Genomic DNA, 15,371 nt, shown 5'->3' on the forward strand with positions numbered 1-15,371 from the left:
TTGCCATTTGGCAGACGCTTTTATCCAAAGCAACTTGCAGTACTGTGACGCTGTGTATTGTCCAAGTAATTGAAGGTTAAGGGCCTTGCTCAAGGGCCCAACAGTGGCAGCCTGGCACATAAACCAGTGGGGCTTGAACCAGTGACTTTTTGACTACTAGTCCAGTACCTTAACGCTAGGCTACAACTGCCCTATGTATTATGTTTACATTTTCAGCATTTAGCAGACGCTTTTATCCAGTGACTTGCAGTACTGTGACAGTGTGTATTGTCCAAGCAATTAAAGGTTTAAGGGCCTTGCTCAGGGGCCCTACAGTGGCAACCTGGCACTTGAACCAGTGGGGCATGTCCCCATGGCTACAAAGAGGTCACACCTACGCAAACACACTTGCCCGACTTGTGCAGAACCCTGACCTCAACCCTATCAGACACCTTTGGGATGAACTGGAATGAAGATTGTGAGCCAGGCTCTCTCCAACATCAGTGTCTGACCTTACAAACGTTTTATATTTTTATGGCATTTAGCAGACGCTTTTAATTCCAAGATAGGACATCAATAATCACACAAATTAAAAACATTTTATTTATTTATTTGAAAAATAAAACACACATTTCAGGCCCTGTGTGAGGGTCTGTCACTGGAAACAGCTGGATAGACCTTATCACAGCGAACAAGCAAAACGACTCAGAAGAATAAAAGCTGCCATCGTAAATTCACTCCAATTGTAAAAGCCTTCATTAAAATCCGACAGGATTATTTCGTACAGAACCGGGTTCAAGCTCGCTGAAATAATACTTCATTACGGAAATATTGACATAAAAAAAATACACTCCAACTTCTTCCAGTATTCGAAGCTCACGCCTGGTGTTTTCTAAAGTAATAAACGTGTCTTCAAAGCTTCTTGTTGTACACTGAACTGATTTTAATATTAATCAAAGCTAAATGTAGGTAAAATATAACATGCAAAATAATATTAACACAAAGCTTTACAAGAAAAAAGGCTTCCGGCCGTGTAGATTTGTTCAGCTTCAAGTATCACGTAGTGCGATCGGCAGCGCGGCCTGATCCGTAAAGCGCCTCAGGATTGGTCCGACGTCCTCAAGTATTTACTAAAAAAGCCAATTTTGCATCCTACAGTTTCTACGAAGCTCACGTAGTGGTTTTGCTTGGTCTACTGGATTGCATTTTACTTAATTATTTCAAGTCTCTCGTCTGTTTGAGTTCCAAAACATCACAGCACATCACAAAACGTCTTCAAAAGCGAAAGTCATTTAATAACAAACAAAAACAATTGGGTTAAATCTACCTAGTACTGAAGTAAATCTACGTTAGGTTCCAGTATGCTACAGATTATATTCTTTCTTCCATGATGTTACACTTTGGCAATGTAGTTGAATTACGCAATCGAAAGGAAAAAACACTCTATTTACAATAAAATTCTCTCGGCTAAGGCCGCGGCCGGCTGAGGTGGACCTTTGTGGGCGTCTACTTCCGTTTGCGCAGCACTAGATACATCAGACCACTGAGGAACGTCATGGGAAAGGCTATCCAGGCCAGAACAAAGGAGTAGCCGTAGTTGCCATTCTGTTGCCCTTCGGGTTTCTGGAAACTCCCATTCTGAGCGGTGTAGACGGACGCACCGATCATCACGCACAATGCTGCGGAAAGGAAAGGAGATCGGATTAGGGTTAAGCCTGGACAGCTAATAAATATAAAAGATATAATATGCAATTAACCAGTAAGAATAAACTGTGGTACAGTGGTAGCCTACTGGGTAGAGTTTTGGGCTATCAATCAAAAGGTTGAGAGTTCGATTTCCAGCTCTGCCATGCTGCCACTCTTGGGCCCTTGAGCAAGGCTCTTAACCCTCTCTGATCCAGGGGAGTAATACAATAGCTGACCCTGTGCTCTGACCCCGGCTTCAAAATAATGAGTATCTGTATGTACACCGATCAGCCATAACATTAAAACCACCTCCTTATTTCTACACTCACTGTCCATTTTATCAGCTCCACTTATCATATAGAAGCACTTTGTAGTTCTACAATTACTGACTGTAGTCCATCTGTTTCTCTGCATGCTTTGTTACCCCCCTTTCACCCTGTTCTTCAATGGTCAGGACCCCCACAGGACCACCACAGAGCAGGTATTATTTAGGTGGTGGATCATTGTCAGCACTGCACTGACACTGATATGGTGGTGGTGTGTTAGTGTGTGTTGTGCTGGTATGAGTGGATCAGACACAGCAGCGCTGCTGGAGTTTTTAAACACCTCACTGTCACTGCTGACTGAGAATAGTCCACCAACCAAAAATATCCAGCCAACAGCGCCCCGTGGGCAGCGTCCTGTGACCTCTGATGAAGGTCTAGAAGATGACCGACTCAAACAGCAGCAATAGATGAGCGATCGTCTCTGACTTTACATCTACAAGGTGGACTGACTAGGTAGGAGTGTCTAATAGAGTGGACAGTGAGTGGACACAATATTTAAAAACTCCAGCAGCGCTGCTGTGTCTGATCCACTCATACCAGCACAACACACACTAACACACCACCACCATGTCAGTGTCACTGCAGTGCTGAGAATGATCCACCACCTAAATAATACCTGCTCTGTGGTGGTCCTGTGGGGGTCCTGACCATTGAAGAACAGGGTGAAAGGAGGTTAAAAAAGTATGTAAAGAAATAGATGGACTACAGTCAGTAATTGTAAACTACAAAGTGCTTCTATATGGTAAGTGGAGCTGATAAAATGGACAGTAAGTGTAGAAACAAGGAGGTTGTTTGTTATTATATGTTAAAATATACCAGAGTTTTATTATTCTTACACAATTTATAATCCTCAATCGTCTTTATGGTTTATATATTAGACTAATTAAATGATTCATGCGAATTATTCTGCATAAAATGATGAATTTTAGGCTCTGTTGTGTGTAAACAAACTCAGCCGTTGAACCATAACAGAGCCGAAGCACGTCACATAAACACTGGCTGGTGAGGGACTGTAAATAAGATTAAGTGTCCTGTTTTAAGGCATTAGGCTGGTCTCGAACGCCCACGTTTGAGCGACAAAAGATAATAAAAGGATAAATGTCCTGTTATATGATGGTGGAGGTAAACGGGCTCTGCTTCAATCTGCACACTCCAAGCTTCAAGCTACAAATCCCAGTTTGTAGAACACAAATAAAAACGTTGCTGTTTTAGCTTTTATAAAGTAGAGTACCGTAGTTAGTAGACTTACAAGACATGAGCTGGATGATGGCGGTAAAGACGAATCTCTCGCCCTGCTTCAGGCGGAAAAGCTGAAGGAAAAAGACGAAGAAATCTACGCAGCACAGGATGGTGGCCAGAATCATCGCAGCCTGCACGGTGTGGAGGTAACCTGCTCAGAAAAAGGAAAGAAACAACTCAGATTAGGATTTAATCTCCATATTTTGATGGGAAACTACTGCAACATTCTAGATTTAACATTTAACAAGATTTGTATGTGTTTTTATTTGTATAATGTGAAGATTGTGGTTGAGTGAAGGGATCATGTGGACACGTCTGTAGCCTGACAGGTTTTTTCTTGCCACTGTCGCCCGAGATCTCAGCAGTAATGTGCTAGTTCATTAGACTACTATTCCAGCCAAGCACTTCATTTTTGAAGCCATTTCTGATGGTTATGATGTTATATAGATTGTAAAAGCTCACCTGCGCTACTGGACGCGCTGTCTGGAATATTGTGACAGGTAGAGTTACAGTAATACCAGAGATCAGAGTAGTAGCTCCCGTTCGCTGTAACCCACCAAGCCTGTAACGGACAGATTAATGAACAATTATTTGGCTATAATTTATTTATTTATTTATTACCATTTAACGTCATTCACGGCAGGACAGGTAGTTACTCGTTACACAAGATTCATCAGTTCAAGTTTTAATGTCAGACACAGTCATGGACAATTTTGTATCTCCAGTTCACCTCATTTGCATGTCTTTGGACTGTGGGAGGAAACCGGAGCTCCCGGAGGAAACCCACACAGCCACGGGGAGAACATGCAAACTCCACACAGAAGGGACCCGGACCGCAAACCCAGGACCTTCTTGCTGTGAGGCGACAGTGCTACCCACTGAGCCACCGTGCCACCCTAGGACATTGTGAGAAGGGATGGACTCTGTAGGACGATGGTGTACTCACGTTGTCGATCGTTGCTATAAAAAGCAGAATCGCTGAAATGATGTGAAAGAAGATGATGAAGGCCAAAACCACCAACATGGCTGACACTGGAGCAGGAGGGTCTAAACAGAAAGAACCAAGAACACACAGATATTATTTGATTGGTCATGTAACAACAGTGGTGATGTGTAAGTGAAGACGACTGCACCAAGAAGCCAGAAAATTTGTGGACATTAGCAGTGAATGTGCCAGAATATGTGTGACAATAAAATCTCCTGTCCTTGATTACAACATTCCAAACTGCTACGGTAAGTCTAGTGTAGGGAGCTTCATGAGGAGGGTCTCCATGGCCCCTATACAACATGCTATGCTAGAGTGGTGTAAAGTATACCACCGTTGGGCTCTGGAGCTGCAAAAAAGCTTTCTTCAGAGTACAAAACTATTGCTCCAACATCTGGCTGATGAATGGATCTAAGTTTTATGAATGCCAGGACATTTCACCATTCATTCATTCATTTATTGCCTGTTGGACCACCACTTTATTCTATTCAGAGTTGCTGTGGGTCCGATTTAATTCCAGAAAGGTAGGAAACACCCAGGACAGGACATTACAGTGTGCCAGGACAATTCTACCGTCCATCAAAGGTTCCATCTGTTCTCTTCAGTCATGACAAAGTTCTATTTTTTAGACAAAAGCCGGAGTCTTTAATTGTGAACCAGCACGTATATTAAAGTACGAAGTCCACGTAGACGTAGATTTATAACGATTTAAAATTAACGCATGCTTTTTGGAACACCACCCGAGGGAACATCAAGCATCACGTTGGAGAACTGTAGCTTTAACAGCTTGGTGCTGGAATTATTTAACAATATAAACTTCTGCCAATATTATTAGATGGAAATGCACCGCTCGCTTGCCTTTTTGCCTTGTCATTCATGCACACCGTAGCCTGTTTATTAGCTGATTGATCAGGTGTGTCGAAGCAGAAGAAAAACCCAAAACCCTGCAGTGATGCTACCGAAACAGAACGTAGTGACACTTCAGGCATCCAGAAATTTAATTATCATCATTGTCCTAGAACGCATCAGGTGGTATTTCACTTCATGCTGATACACAAAGCCCTTCAGGTCAAACAAACACCGGGGCTTGGAATTTACAGGAGCCCTCCAAGTGCTGTCCTGCTAAATTAAGAGCTGATGGTCCTAAACGGTTCAGCTAGAATAAATCAGATGGGGTCATGTTGTTCACCCTGAGCTCATCTCTACGCCTCCATTCAGATCAGGATTCTGGTGTGAGCTTTGCAAAGCCTCATGACTCATAAAAGCCTCATGGACTTCCGCTGACACACACAAACCCCACTGAGTAATAAAGTTTATTTCCACTGTATTCGCTCTGTCATTCACTTTTTCATTCATATATTTATTCATTCATTCATTCATATATTCTGGTGAGAGTTGAGGTGGATTTGAGAGGCTGAGTTAAAGTAAAAGATGTTTCATGGCTTTGAATATATATTTTTTATTAATTATTAATTTGTATTTTATTTACATTTTAAATCAATACAATTTGTACAATAATTATTATTATATTGTATTATTATACTGTATATTATTAATATTTTTTTCTCTGCTGTGATACCGGTTATGCTGTTCTGTTTTGCACAATTTAAACCCTGTGTATACATCCATATCATAATACTCTATCAAATACTCTACAGTATATTTCATATAATTTTTTTTATTTTTAGCTTATTTTGTTTAGCACCAAGTATATTTTAGTATATATTTTTTATTATGTATTATATATATATTATATTTTATATATTATATATTTTTTTAATATTTGACATATTATATATATATATATACATATATATTAATATATATATATTTTATATATGATATTTTATATATTTTAAATTTTGTGTTGCACCGAGTATATTTTTTGTATATATTATTAATGTATTATGTATAATATATATTATATATATACAGTATATATATATATATATATATATATATATATATATATATATGTATGTATAGCTACAATGACAATAAAGTCTTATCTTATCTTATTTATATTTCTGTTTGTGAGTTTTCTTTAATTCTTTTATGAAAAATATACAAACCTCAACTGTTATTAACTGTTATTCATTCAGTGGTGTAAAAAGTTTTATACTGTAATTTTGCTTTGAGGCGTGGCCGTTTAATTCCCTTTCTGTAATTATAGTATCTATAGCTGGTGACTTTTTAAGGCTCGTATAAATAGGGCCTGTTTGGTCACACCTATCAAAAAGTACATAGTATAACTACACAAGGGAAGAGCAGACTGTAAAAGTACCCTAGTAAAAATCAAAGGACGCTGATCTAGAGTTAGTAGGGAGAGTCTGAAACAGGGAAAAAGAAATTATTAAAAGAAAAAGGAAGCAGAAGTAAGACGCTGATGATGATAATGTGCACGACTTCTTGCATCGATTTCTGTTTTCTTGAGGGAAATGGAAAATGCAGCGTGCATAGTGAAGAAAAATTAGACGTATTACTAAGTGAAGGACATTTCACTGGGGGGTATTTATGGTTGGAGTCTGTATGATGGAGAGGGTAATTATGGTCAAGGGGCAGTTAAGTGCTGTGTGGGATATTAATCAAATGAATGAATTAACTGTTCACGGTTGTATTAATTAGTGATACAGGGGCGGCACAGTGGGTAGCACTGTCGCCTCACAGCAAGAAGGTCATGGGTTCAATCCCCAGGTGTGGCGGTCCGGGTCCTTTCTGTGCGGAGTTTGCATGTTCTCCCCGTGTCTGTGTGGGTTTCCTCCGGGAGCTCTGGTTTTCTCCCACAGTCCAAAGACGTGCAAGTGAGGTGAACTGATGAGTCTTGTGTAAGCAGTAACTGCCCTAACTACCCTTTCTGTCATTAATGCAACCAAAGTGTGTAAAACATGACGTTAAAATCCTAATTAATAAATGAATAGTGATAATTAACGATACTTAACGTGAAAAATCAACGAAAATATTCACCAGCACATTGTGACCCACGGTTGACCTGAGATAATGAAAGACATGGGGATGTTTAAGTCGTCATATTTGGCGGAGCATGAGGGAGGTTGTACGGGGCCTCGTTCTGCACCTGCTCTAAATTTACGTGGCAGTAACTTTGCAGCCCTTTGGCGGTTAACTTAAGAGAAAGGGGCTGAGAAAAGGGGGCTGAAAAGTGCAGCACAGAAAATAAAAAACAGGGAGACAGAAAAAGAAGAAATAAAGGCAGAGATTAAAGCCAACCGGAAATTAACAGGGTAATTTTTTCCTTGTGTTATTATTTATTAGGTTTTTAACGTCATGTTTTACACACTTGCATTGTGGTTACATTCATGACAGGACAGAAAGTTACTGCTTACACAAGATTCATCAGTTCAAGTTTAATAACAAACACAGTCATGGTCAATTTTGTATCTCCAGTTCACCTCACTTGCACGACTGTGGGAGAACATGCCACACAGAAAGGACCAATGGAAGACTAACTGGGTCAGGCAGGTTAGCGGACAAGGCAACTACTAGAATGTTTGCAAACAATATTCATTCATTCATTGTCTGTTTTACCAGCACTTTATCCTGTTCAGGGTCCTGGCGGGTACAATTTACTGGTAGTAAAGGTAGGAAACACCCTGGACAGGTCACCAGTCCATCACAGATCAAACACACACACACACACACACACCTAGGGGCAATTTTGTATCTCTAATTAACCTGACATGTTGGCACGTCTTTGTTCTGTAGGAGGAAACCGGAGCTCCCGGAGGAAACCCACACAGACATGGGGAGAACATGCAAACTCCAAACAGAAAGGATTCGGACTGCTCTATATGGGAACTGAACCCAGGACATTCTTGCTGTGAGACAAACCCTGTACACCCCTTTACAAACAAAACTTAAACAAACTGGGGATTTTAGTTGTACTTTGTTGTGTGACCATGGATTAAGTCTGGATTAAAATATCCTCTGATTAACATGTCACTAAGTAATCACTAATATTATGAGAAACCAACATAGAGCTTTACAAATTGAGCCACTCGAGACGTCCTACCACTGAACTCCAGCTAAAAAGACTTCATAATGGTTAGAAACTGGTTTCTGAATCATGTCTGGGGTTTGTCTGAATGACTTCAACAGCATAAAACATGAATGTTCCAGTAGCCGGGCAGCTCGACATGTCCTGCAAAGGTCACACCATCGTTCTGAGTGCTCAAACAGCCCAGATGTGCTGGAAAAACACAGAAATGACGTTTTTTTAGGGAGGGAATCCGTGCAATAAAGCAATAAATGTTTCAGGGCTTAGCTGCACAGCGACTGCGGTCTGGACCTTCGGCTCGGAGGTATTTAGCGTCGGCGGGTTTATCCCACAGTTTCCAACTCCGGGCTTAGACGAGGAAGGAAAAACGAAGGACGTGATACGTTTCACAGCCGCAAATAAATAAATAAATATAAGAATGAAGCAGAGCAGCTGGCTGATTCTAAACCAGTGTAATAAATGACATCGTTCATTAGAAGGAACTTAATTAAGATCAGAAATGTCCTTTATTTATTTATTTATTTATTAGGATTTAACGTCATGTTTTACACACTTTGGTTACACAAGATTCATAAGTTCAGGTATAATGTCAAACACAGTCATGGACAATTTTGTATCTCTAGTTCACCTCACTTGCACATCTTTGGACTGTGGGAGGAAACCGGAGCTCCTGGAGGAAACCCACACAGACACTCTTGCAGTAGGAGAACATGCAAACTTTACACAGAAGAATCAAACCCAGGACCTTCTTGCTGTCCTGCTCCCTGAGGACTGAAGAAAGAAAAGGTCTCCGGAGAACTTTGCATTCGTCCCCCTGATTACCTCTGTTTACCAAACTGAAGCTCTGTCCCGCAGTGCAGTTCAGGACAAAGAGACGTTTCACCGGCGTGTCCTCAGCCTCGAGCTCAGCCTGCAGATATTTATAAGGCTCGCATTTTACGGCCTGGTGAGACCGCTAACCACAGTTGATTGGTGAATCTGTACGACAGGAGACGCAAATCTCCCTCCGACCCCCCTTATTGTTCCTTACTCATTGTTCCTTGTGGTATCTCTGCGAATACGAGGCTTATTTCTGGAGAAAACATGAAAGCTGAAGTCGGTAGGTGACCGACCGTGAGGTTTAAATGGGCAGAGACAAAGAAAGAGCTGCGACGAGGGACAGTAAACATGCTGTAAATTCGACTCCAAACACTACAGAACCGCTACAGATCAGGAACCGGTGCAGAATAAACAGGCTGACATGAAAGAAAAGGAAAATGTGCAGAATAAACCAGAACAGAAGTGAAACGGTGCTTACACATGGCTGGGATGTTGTGCTGCTCAGCTACAGTCAAACACTCCCTTTATATAATGAAAGAAATGAATTCAGCACAGCTCAGGTTGTTCTGGATGAGCCTACATGTTTCTGCCCTTTACAATGAATGGAAAAGTATTTGGACACGTTCAGCTCGCCAATAAATAAATGGCATAATTTATAACTGTTATAAATAGCTTATAAATAGCTTATAACCGTGCAAATCAAAGCTCTGATATTGAACCATGTGGCACAAAATCAAGCTAGAAGTTGTAAGCCAATGGTCATGCGTCTTCCCACTTTTCCTTCCAGTTTAGTCATGTCCAATTACCCAATCTGCTGCAGACCTTCGCTCTGACCAAGTAGGCTCGCATGCAACTCACGTGCGCACTAGCCAACCGCTTCTTTTCACCTGCATGAGGCGTGTTCATATGGAGATCAGTATCACGCATGGAGAGTCACTCACTGCTCCCCGTTCTCCCCCATCTCTGTGCAAGCGCCATAGATCAGCCAGCAGCAGTTATTAGGAATCCCCATAGCGTTTCCACCTTCATGTAGGCGCCCGGCCTGCCAATAGCAGGGCTGAGATTCAAACTCATGAGTTCAAGATGTCAGCTAGCACCTCATTTCCTGTTTTTAAAAGCGATGGACGTGTAGAGATATGGTTTCAAGCCTATATTTAAAAGAATCGCGATTATTTTCTGCTGACCTTAAGGTTTGGAGTTTTAAATCTCCCTATTGCCTAAGATTTATGAGCAAACTCCTTCCTCTTTCTCATAAAATTCCTACCTAAATAGAGTGACTAAAATTATTTGGCGAATAAATAAATCGAAGCCTGTGTTTCATCCAGGCACCTCCGGTCTGACAAAGCTGAAGTCTGGATTTGTGTGCTTTACGCATTCGGTTCGTTCTGTTCCCTCCATTTCGTTTTGTCCGTTTATGGCTTCGTGTCCTTTCACGCTGCATTCCGAGGGGCCGAGAGCTCGGGGGAGTGAGAGATTTACGCGCTTTTGGGATCCTCTTCAGGCACTTTCATCTCCAGAAAGGAAAGGGGAAAAAAGAGCGATGCAAAGTGGCCTGTTGTCAGATCTTCAGCTGCTTTACATGGACTTAACGGTGGGATCCGGTGGAGCTTTTCCATCTGTTGCGCATTATGCAAACGTGAGAAAGACTTTCTGTCCGCTCTCATATCTGATATCACTAACCCGCTAATCAAACAGGAGCTAAGCGGTGCGGGCGTGCGTATGAAAGCCCGGTTTGTTTGTTTGGTCTCTTTTTTCACAGATCGAGACTCAGTGGGCCGATTTCTCGTCTTCAAAACGTCTGTCGTGTGAGCGTAAATATGCGTACTCGGGAACGCCGGGCCTCCGAGTTTATAAACAGAGCTGCTACGGCTTGCCAAGTGCGTCTGATTTTCCGTTCGGGTGTGTGAGCGTTTGTGTCCGACGCTGAATGCTTGTTAAGTGTTCATCTGTTTTCATGTTTTTCTGACCCCCACCCTGCCGGGGACGTTTCCTTCTCCTCATTCTCAGTGTTGTTTTCCACTCAGGGAGCTGGTTTAATCAATTTCATTTCACTTCAGGGAAGACGCCACACCCAAAGTGTGTTAGCACACAAAAGACATTTTCACTTTTTTTTTTGTTCACGTCCAAACACAAACACTCACTCACTCACTCACTGTCTTATCTGTCTTGTCTATCCCAGCTTTTCAATGGGTGCAAGACACACAGTAACACCCTGGACGGGGCGGCAGTCCATCGCAGGGCAGACACACACACATCCATTCACCTATAGGGCAATTCAGTGTCTCCAATTAACCTGACTGCATGTTTTTGGACTGTGGGAGGAAACCAGAGCTGCCGGAGGAAACCCACGCAGACACGGGAAGAACATGCAAATTCCACACAGAAAGGACCCGGACCGCCCCGCCTGGGCATTAAACCCAGGACCTTCTTGCTGTGAGGCGACAGTGCCACCCAGACACAAACACTTCATTCATTTCATAAAGCAAACGACTCTTCTCTAGTCGTCCTTACTGTTTTCCTCAGCAATTTTACACGCCTGCAGTGTTAAAAACACATCGTGGTACAGGGACGGTCACTTTGCAATGCAAATGCTTCCACAGATCCGAACGCCCGCGGAGAGGTCGTCACGTTTCCTCCTCTCACAGCTGGATAAAAAGTGCGGTCTGCGAATCTGATGGACCGGGTTAAACCGGACGAAGCGTAGGTGCCTCCCTAGCTGTGCAGTGATGGAGCGAGTTGTAAAGGAATTGTTTTATACTGGGGGGAAAGCCCTGAGAAAGGTTTGCTTCTCAACTTGCTTCCCACTCGCCCACACACTGGACAAACCACCACACACACACACACACACACACATTCGATAATGCACACTGAACTACGCACAACCACCCAACCTGACCCTGTAAAAAATAAAGTGGTGATAAAACATGACTTACAGTGCTGTGACAGTATACAGTCTAAGCCACTGAGGGTTAGGGGTCTTGCTCAAGGGTCCGACAGCAGTGGCAAGGCTTGAACCAGCGACCCTTCGGTTACTAGTCCAGTACCTTAACCACTAGACTACAACTGCCACTCAATAGGATTTAGTTTTAATGGATTCTGCATAGTGACCTGCACATTTATGTCTGCAAAAATGCACAGCAGGGACGGTGCTTAACATCAACACACAGCTGATTTACACATAAATAAGTGCCTAATATAGCAGAGACTGTTCGAGTATCATAACTAAGACCCTACGTAATTCACGGCCGTGAAAATTGTGTCACGGACCGCGAAACGAGACTTTTAAGGTGTTTTTGTGTTTAGCGATTTAACCAGTTTCATTCATGTAGCGTCCAAGTCCTTCAAGTTAACTGGTTATATTTGCACTCTGAAGCGTCCTAGCAATCCTACAGCAATTCAGTTAGCAATCGCTTAGTCAAAATGTCCAAGAAGTCGAAGTAAAGCAGCTAAATACGGGACGGTGGGGTAGATGAAATGCCAAAACACGGATGAGAATTTTCATCTTTGAGACAGAACATGAAGCCTCACACCATCCCTGGATGTTCTAGGTTTACATTCAGCTATTAAGGTAGCTGTGCTGTGTATCCTAGCTTCTATTTATTCTATCATTCAATTCATGAGTGTAATTTAATGACCGCCATAAAATTAAGCACATTTACTTGTGAATTTAGGGCCATAATCATTAGATACACAATACTGACTCTAACGTCTCTACTGTAACTGATCTTGGTTTTGGTCAGCTTCCGTTAGCGGGTTATGCAAAACATCCCAGCTCTAACAAAGACACAAAGAGGCTTGTAACAGTGTGTGTTCTAATTAACGTGCACGATCGGAGTTGTATCAAAGCTATAAATGTAAAATACGTGAATAAAATGAATCAAATGAATAAATATCTTAAAGACGTGCTAAAAGTGAGAGTGAGAAGCGTACAGTGATAACTGGGATGTGTCGAGGTGTAATAGACCCAGCTTTAAGTCACTATTTTAGTTTCCTATTGGTCAAATGTACATTAACTAACGTCAGGCATCAGTAGGTTTACATATACAAAATAGAGCAGATAATGCCTCCCTCTGCAAAAACGAGTATCAGGACTTCTTAGCGATTTAATGTTTTTCACTCGTGTAGCGTTCAAGTGAAGCACTTTGTAGTTCTACAATTACTGACTGTAGTCCATCTGTTTCTCTGCATGCTTTGTTAGCCCCCTTTCATGCTGTTCTTCAATGGTCAGGACCCCCACAGGACCACCACAGAGCAGGTATTATTTAGGTGGTGGATCATTCTCAGCACTGCAGTGACACTGACATGGTGGTGGTGTTTTAGTGTGTGTTGTGCTGGTATGAGTAGATCAGGCAGCAGCGCTGCTGGAGTTTTTAAACACCTCACTGTTACTGCTGGACTGAGAATAGTCCACCAACCAAAAACATCCAGCCAACAGCGCCCCGTGGGCAGCGTCCTGTGACCACTGATGAAGGTCTAGAAGATGACCGACTCAAACAGCAGCAATAGATGAGCGATCGTCTCTGACTTTACATCTACAAGGTGGACCGACTAGGTAGGAGTGTCTAATAGAGTGGACAGTGAGTGGACACGGTATTTAAAAACTCCAGCAGCGCTGCTGTGTCTGATCCACTCATACCAGCACAACACACACTAACACACCACCACCATGTCAGTGTCACTGCAGTGCTGAGAATGATCCACCACCTAAATAATACCTGCTCTGTGGTGGTCCTGTGGGGGTCCTGACCATTGAAGAACAGCATGAAAGGGGGCTAACAAAGCATGCAGAGAAACAGATGGACTACAGTCAGTAATTGTAGAACTACAAAGTGCTTCTATATGGTAAGTGGAGCTGATAAAATGGACAAAGTTTGCATTCATTCAGGGATTTCCCTTAAAACAGCTCTATTCCTAGAAGGGGGTGAGGATCTACCAAACGTGATGCTTAATTTAGATCAGCACTTAACTGTCAAGTGGCATCGTTTACTTTAGGAAGTGGCATTCTGTTCGCCAGCTCCCCGGAGATTCATCGTAGTGTGTGCAGGCCTGGGCGCGTTGCCAGAGGAAGACCCAGAAACGTCACACCATCTTTGCGTGCATAAATCACCCCGCCAGGCACAGAACGCCCCCCGGGGTCTAAGCTCCCGTCCACAGTTCCTTTCAGCGCTTGGGTGGGATGGTGGGCTCACGTTATGGCGCCTGGAGCGATGGCAGTGTTTGTGTTGCAGTCCGGAAATCCACCCCCAACACGTAGGCCTCACGAAAACACCAGCAGGCGTGCTCCCCGCCCCCTTCCCTAAAAAACGGGCCGGCACACACCACTCAGGAATGTGCTGAAGGCTCGCATGCCCAATTACACACACACACGCCCATTCTTACTGACAAAGATGGGGCTGTAGGTAGATCCAGGGGTGGATATGCAAAAAAATATGCAAAGTTCAGCCCCAGTGATGACCAGCAGCCCTGTATTACCTTCATTCTGAAATAAAGCCCTGAGATGCTTGACAAAGTGTTTATTAATGTATAATAACCGTTTTGTAACATCGGATATGCTCCAGGATCAAAATCATCATTTAAGTCATATAAACATTGCCATTTAGTGTCACCAGAGGGCGACAATATGGAAACTCATGCCATAGAGTTCTAAATTTCTAAAAATGTTATTATATTTTGTGATATTTTTAGATCTGTTTCCAAATAAGCAGTTTAAATCACACTAGCTATGCATAATCTATTATAAAATAATCAAAAAAAGATACTAAAGTAGCCAAGTCAGGTAAAAGGAGTAAAAAGGGGGTAGAAATGGGGCATAAGCAGCATATCGAGAGCATTAAAGCAATGCAATGTGCAAGAGCAGGACTCAAAGCTGCACAACATAACCAATAACACATGCAATCACATCGCATACTGGGTGCAATAACAAGCCCTCAGTCCAACCCTGAATTCAAACCGAGGTCCTCACAGCCCCCTGAGGCTCAGACACAATCAAACTGTAAACATCAACAAATTTACATCCACTCACCGAAGTCCTTTAAAAGAGGCAGAAAGAGTCCAAACACTTCAGGTTCCTGAGGAAAGTCGAGCAGAAGTTGAGCAGTAGTAAAAGTGAAGAGCAGGGCGGGAAACACACACACACTCCTCTCCAAAAAAAAACTGGGCAGGGGCACGTCAGGGTGGAGCTGCAATTCAATACTGCCGAGGGGAGGAGGAAGCTACTGAGAGCAGGAGGTACTGAAACAAACACGCTCTCGAATGCATTTCAGTGTGTGTGTGTAATATCCAGATGTGTATGCAGTTAGCCTACAACATGTACTGCATGTCCTAG

General features: G+C 42.6%; 1 protein-coding gene across 1 annotated transcript; it reads right to left on the minus strand.

The window, feature by feature from the left end:
- Positions 1-573: 573 nt before the first annotated feature.
- Positions 574-15,148, minus strand: emp2 (epithelial membrane protein 2). The gene is made up of 5 exons (XM_063018991.1): positions 15,069-15,148; positions 4,177-4,277; positions 3,693-3,792; positions 3,241-3,381; positions 574-1,658 (listed from the first exon to the last, which is right to left on the minus strand). The coding sequence occupies exons 2-5, from the start codon at positions 4,252-4,254 to the stop codon at positions 1,486-1,488; spliced, it is 492 nt and encodes a 163-aa protein (XP_062875061.1). The 5' UTR covers positions 4,255-4,277; positions 15,069-15,148; the 3' UTR covers positions 574-1,485.
- Positions 15,149-15,371: the final 223 nt, after the last annotated feature.

The sequence above is a fragment of the Trichomycterus rosablanca genome, chromosome 22, assembly GCF_030014385.1.
Source record: "Trichomycterus rosablanca isolate fTriRos1 chromosome 22, fTriRos1.hap1, whole genome shotgun sequence".
Lineage (NCBI taxonomy): Eukaryota > Metazoa > Chordata > Actinopteri > Siluriformes > Trichomycteridae > Trichomycterus > Trichomycterus rosablanca.

Bases quoted from the DNA above. Each gene is read 5' to 3' on its own strand.
- emp2 (XM_063018991.1), bottom strand. From the start codon at position 4,254: ATGTTGGTGGTTTTGGCCTTCATCATCTTCTTTCACATCATTTCAGCG. The intron at 3,793-4,176 runs GTGAGTACACCA...TGTCCGTTACAG, and splicing joins TTATAGCAACGATCGACAAC to GCTTGGTGGGTTACAGCGAA. The intron at 1,659-3,240 runs GTAAGTCTACTA...TCCTTTCCGCAG, and splicing joins CATCATCCAGCTCATGTCTT to CATTGTGCGTGATGATCGGT.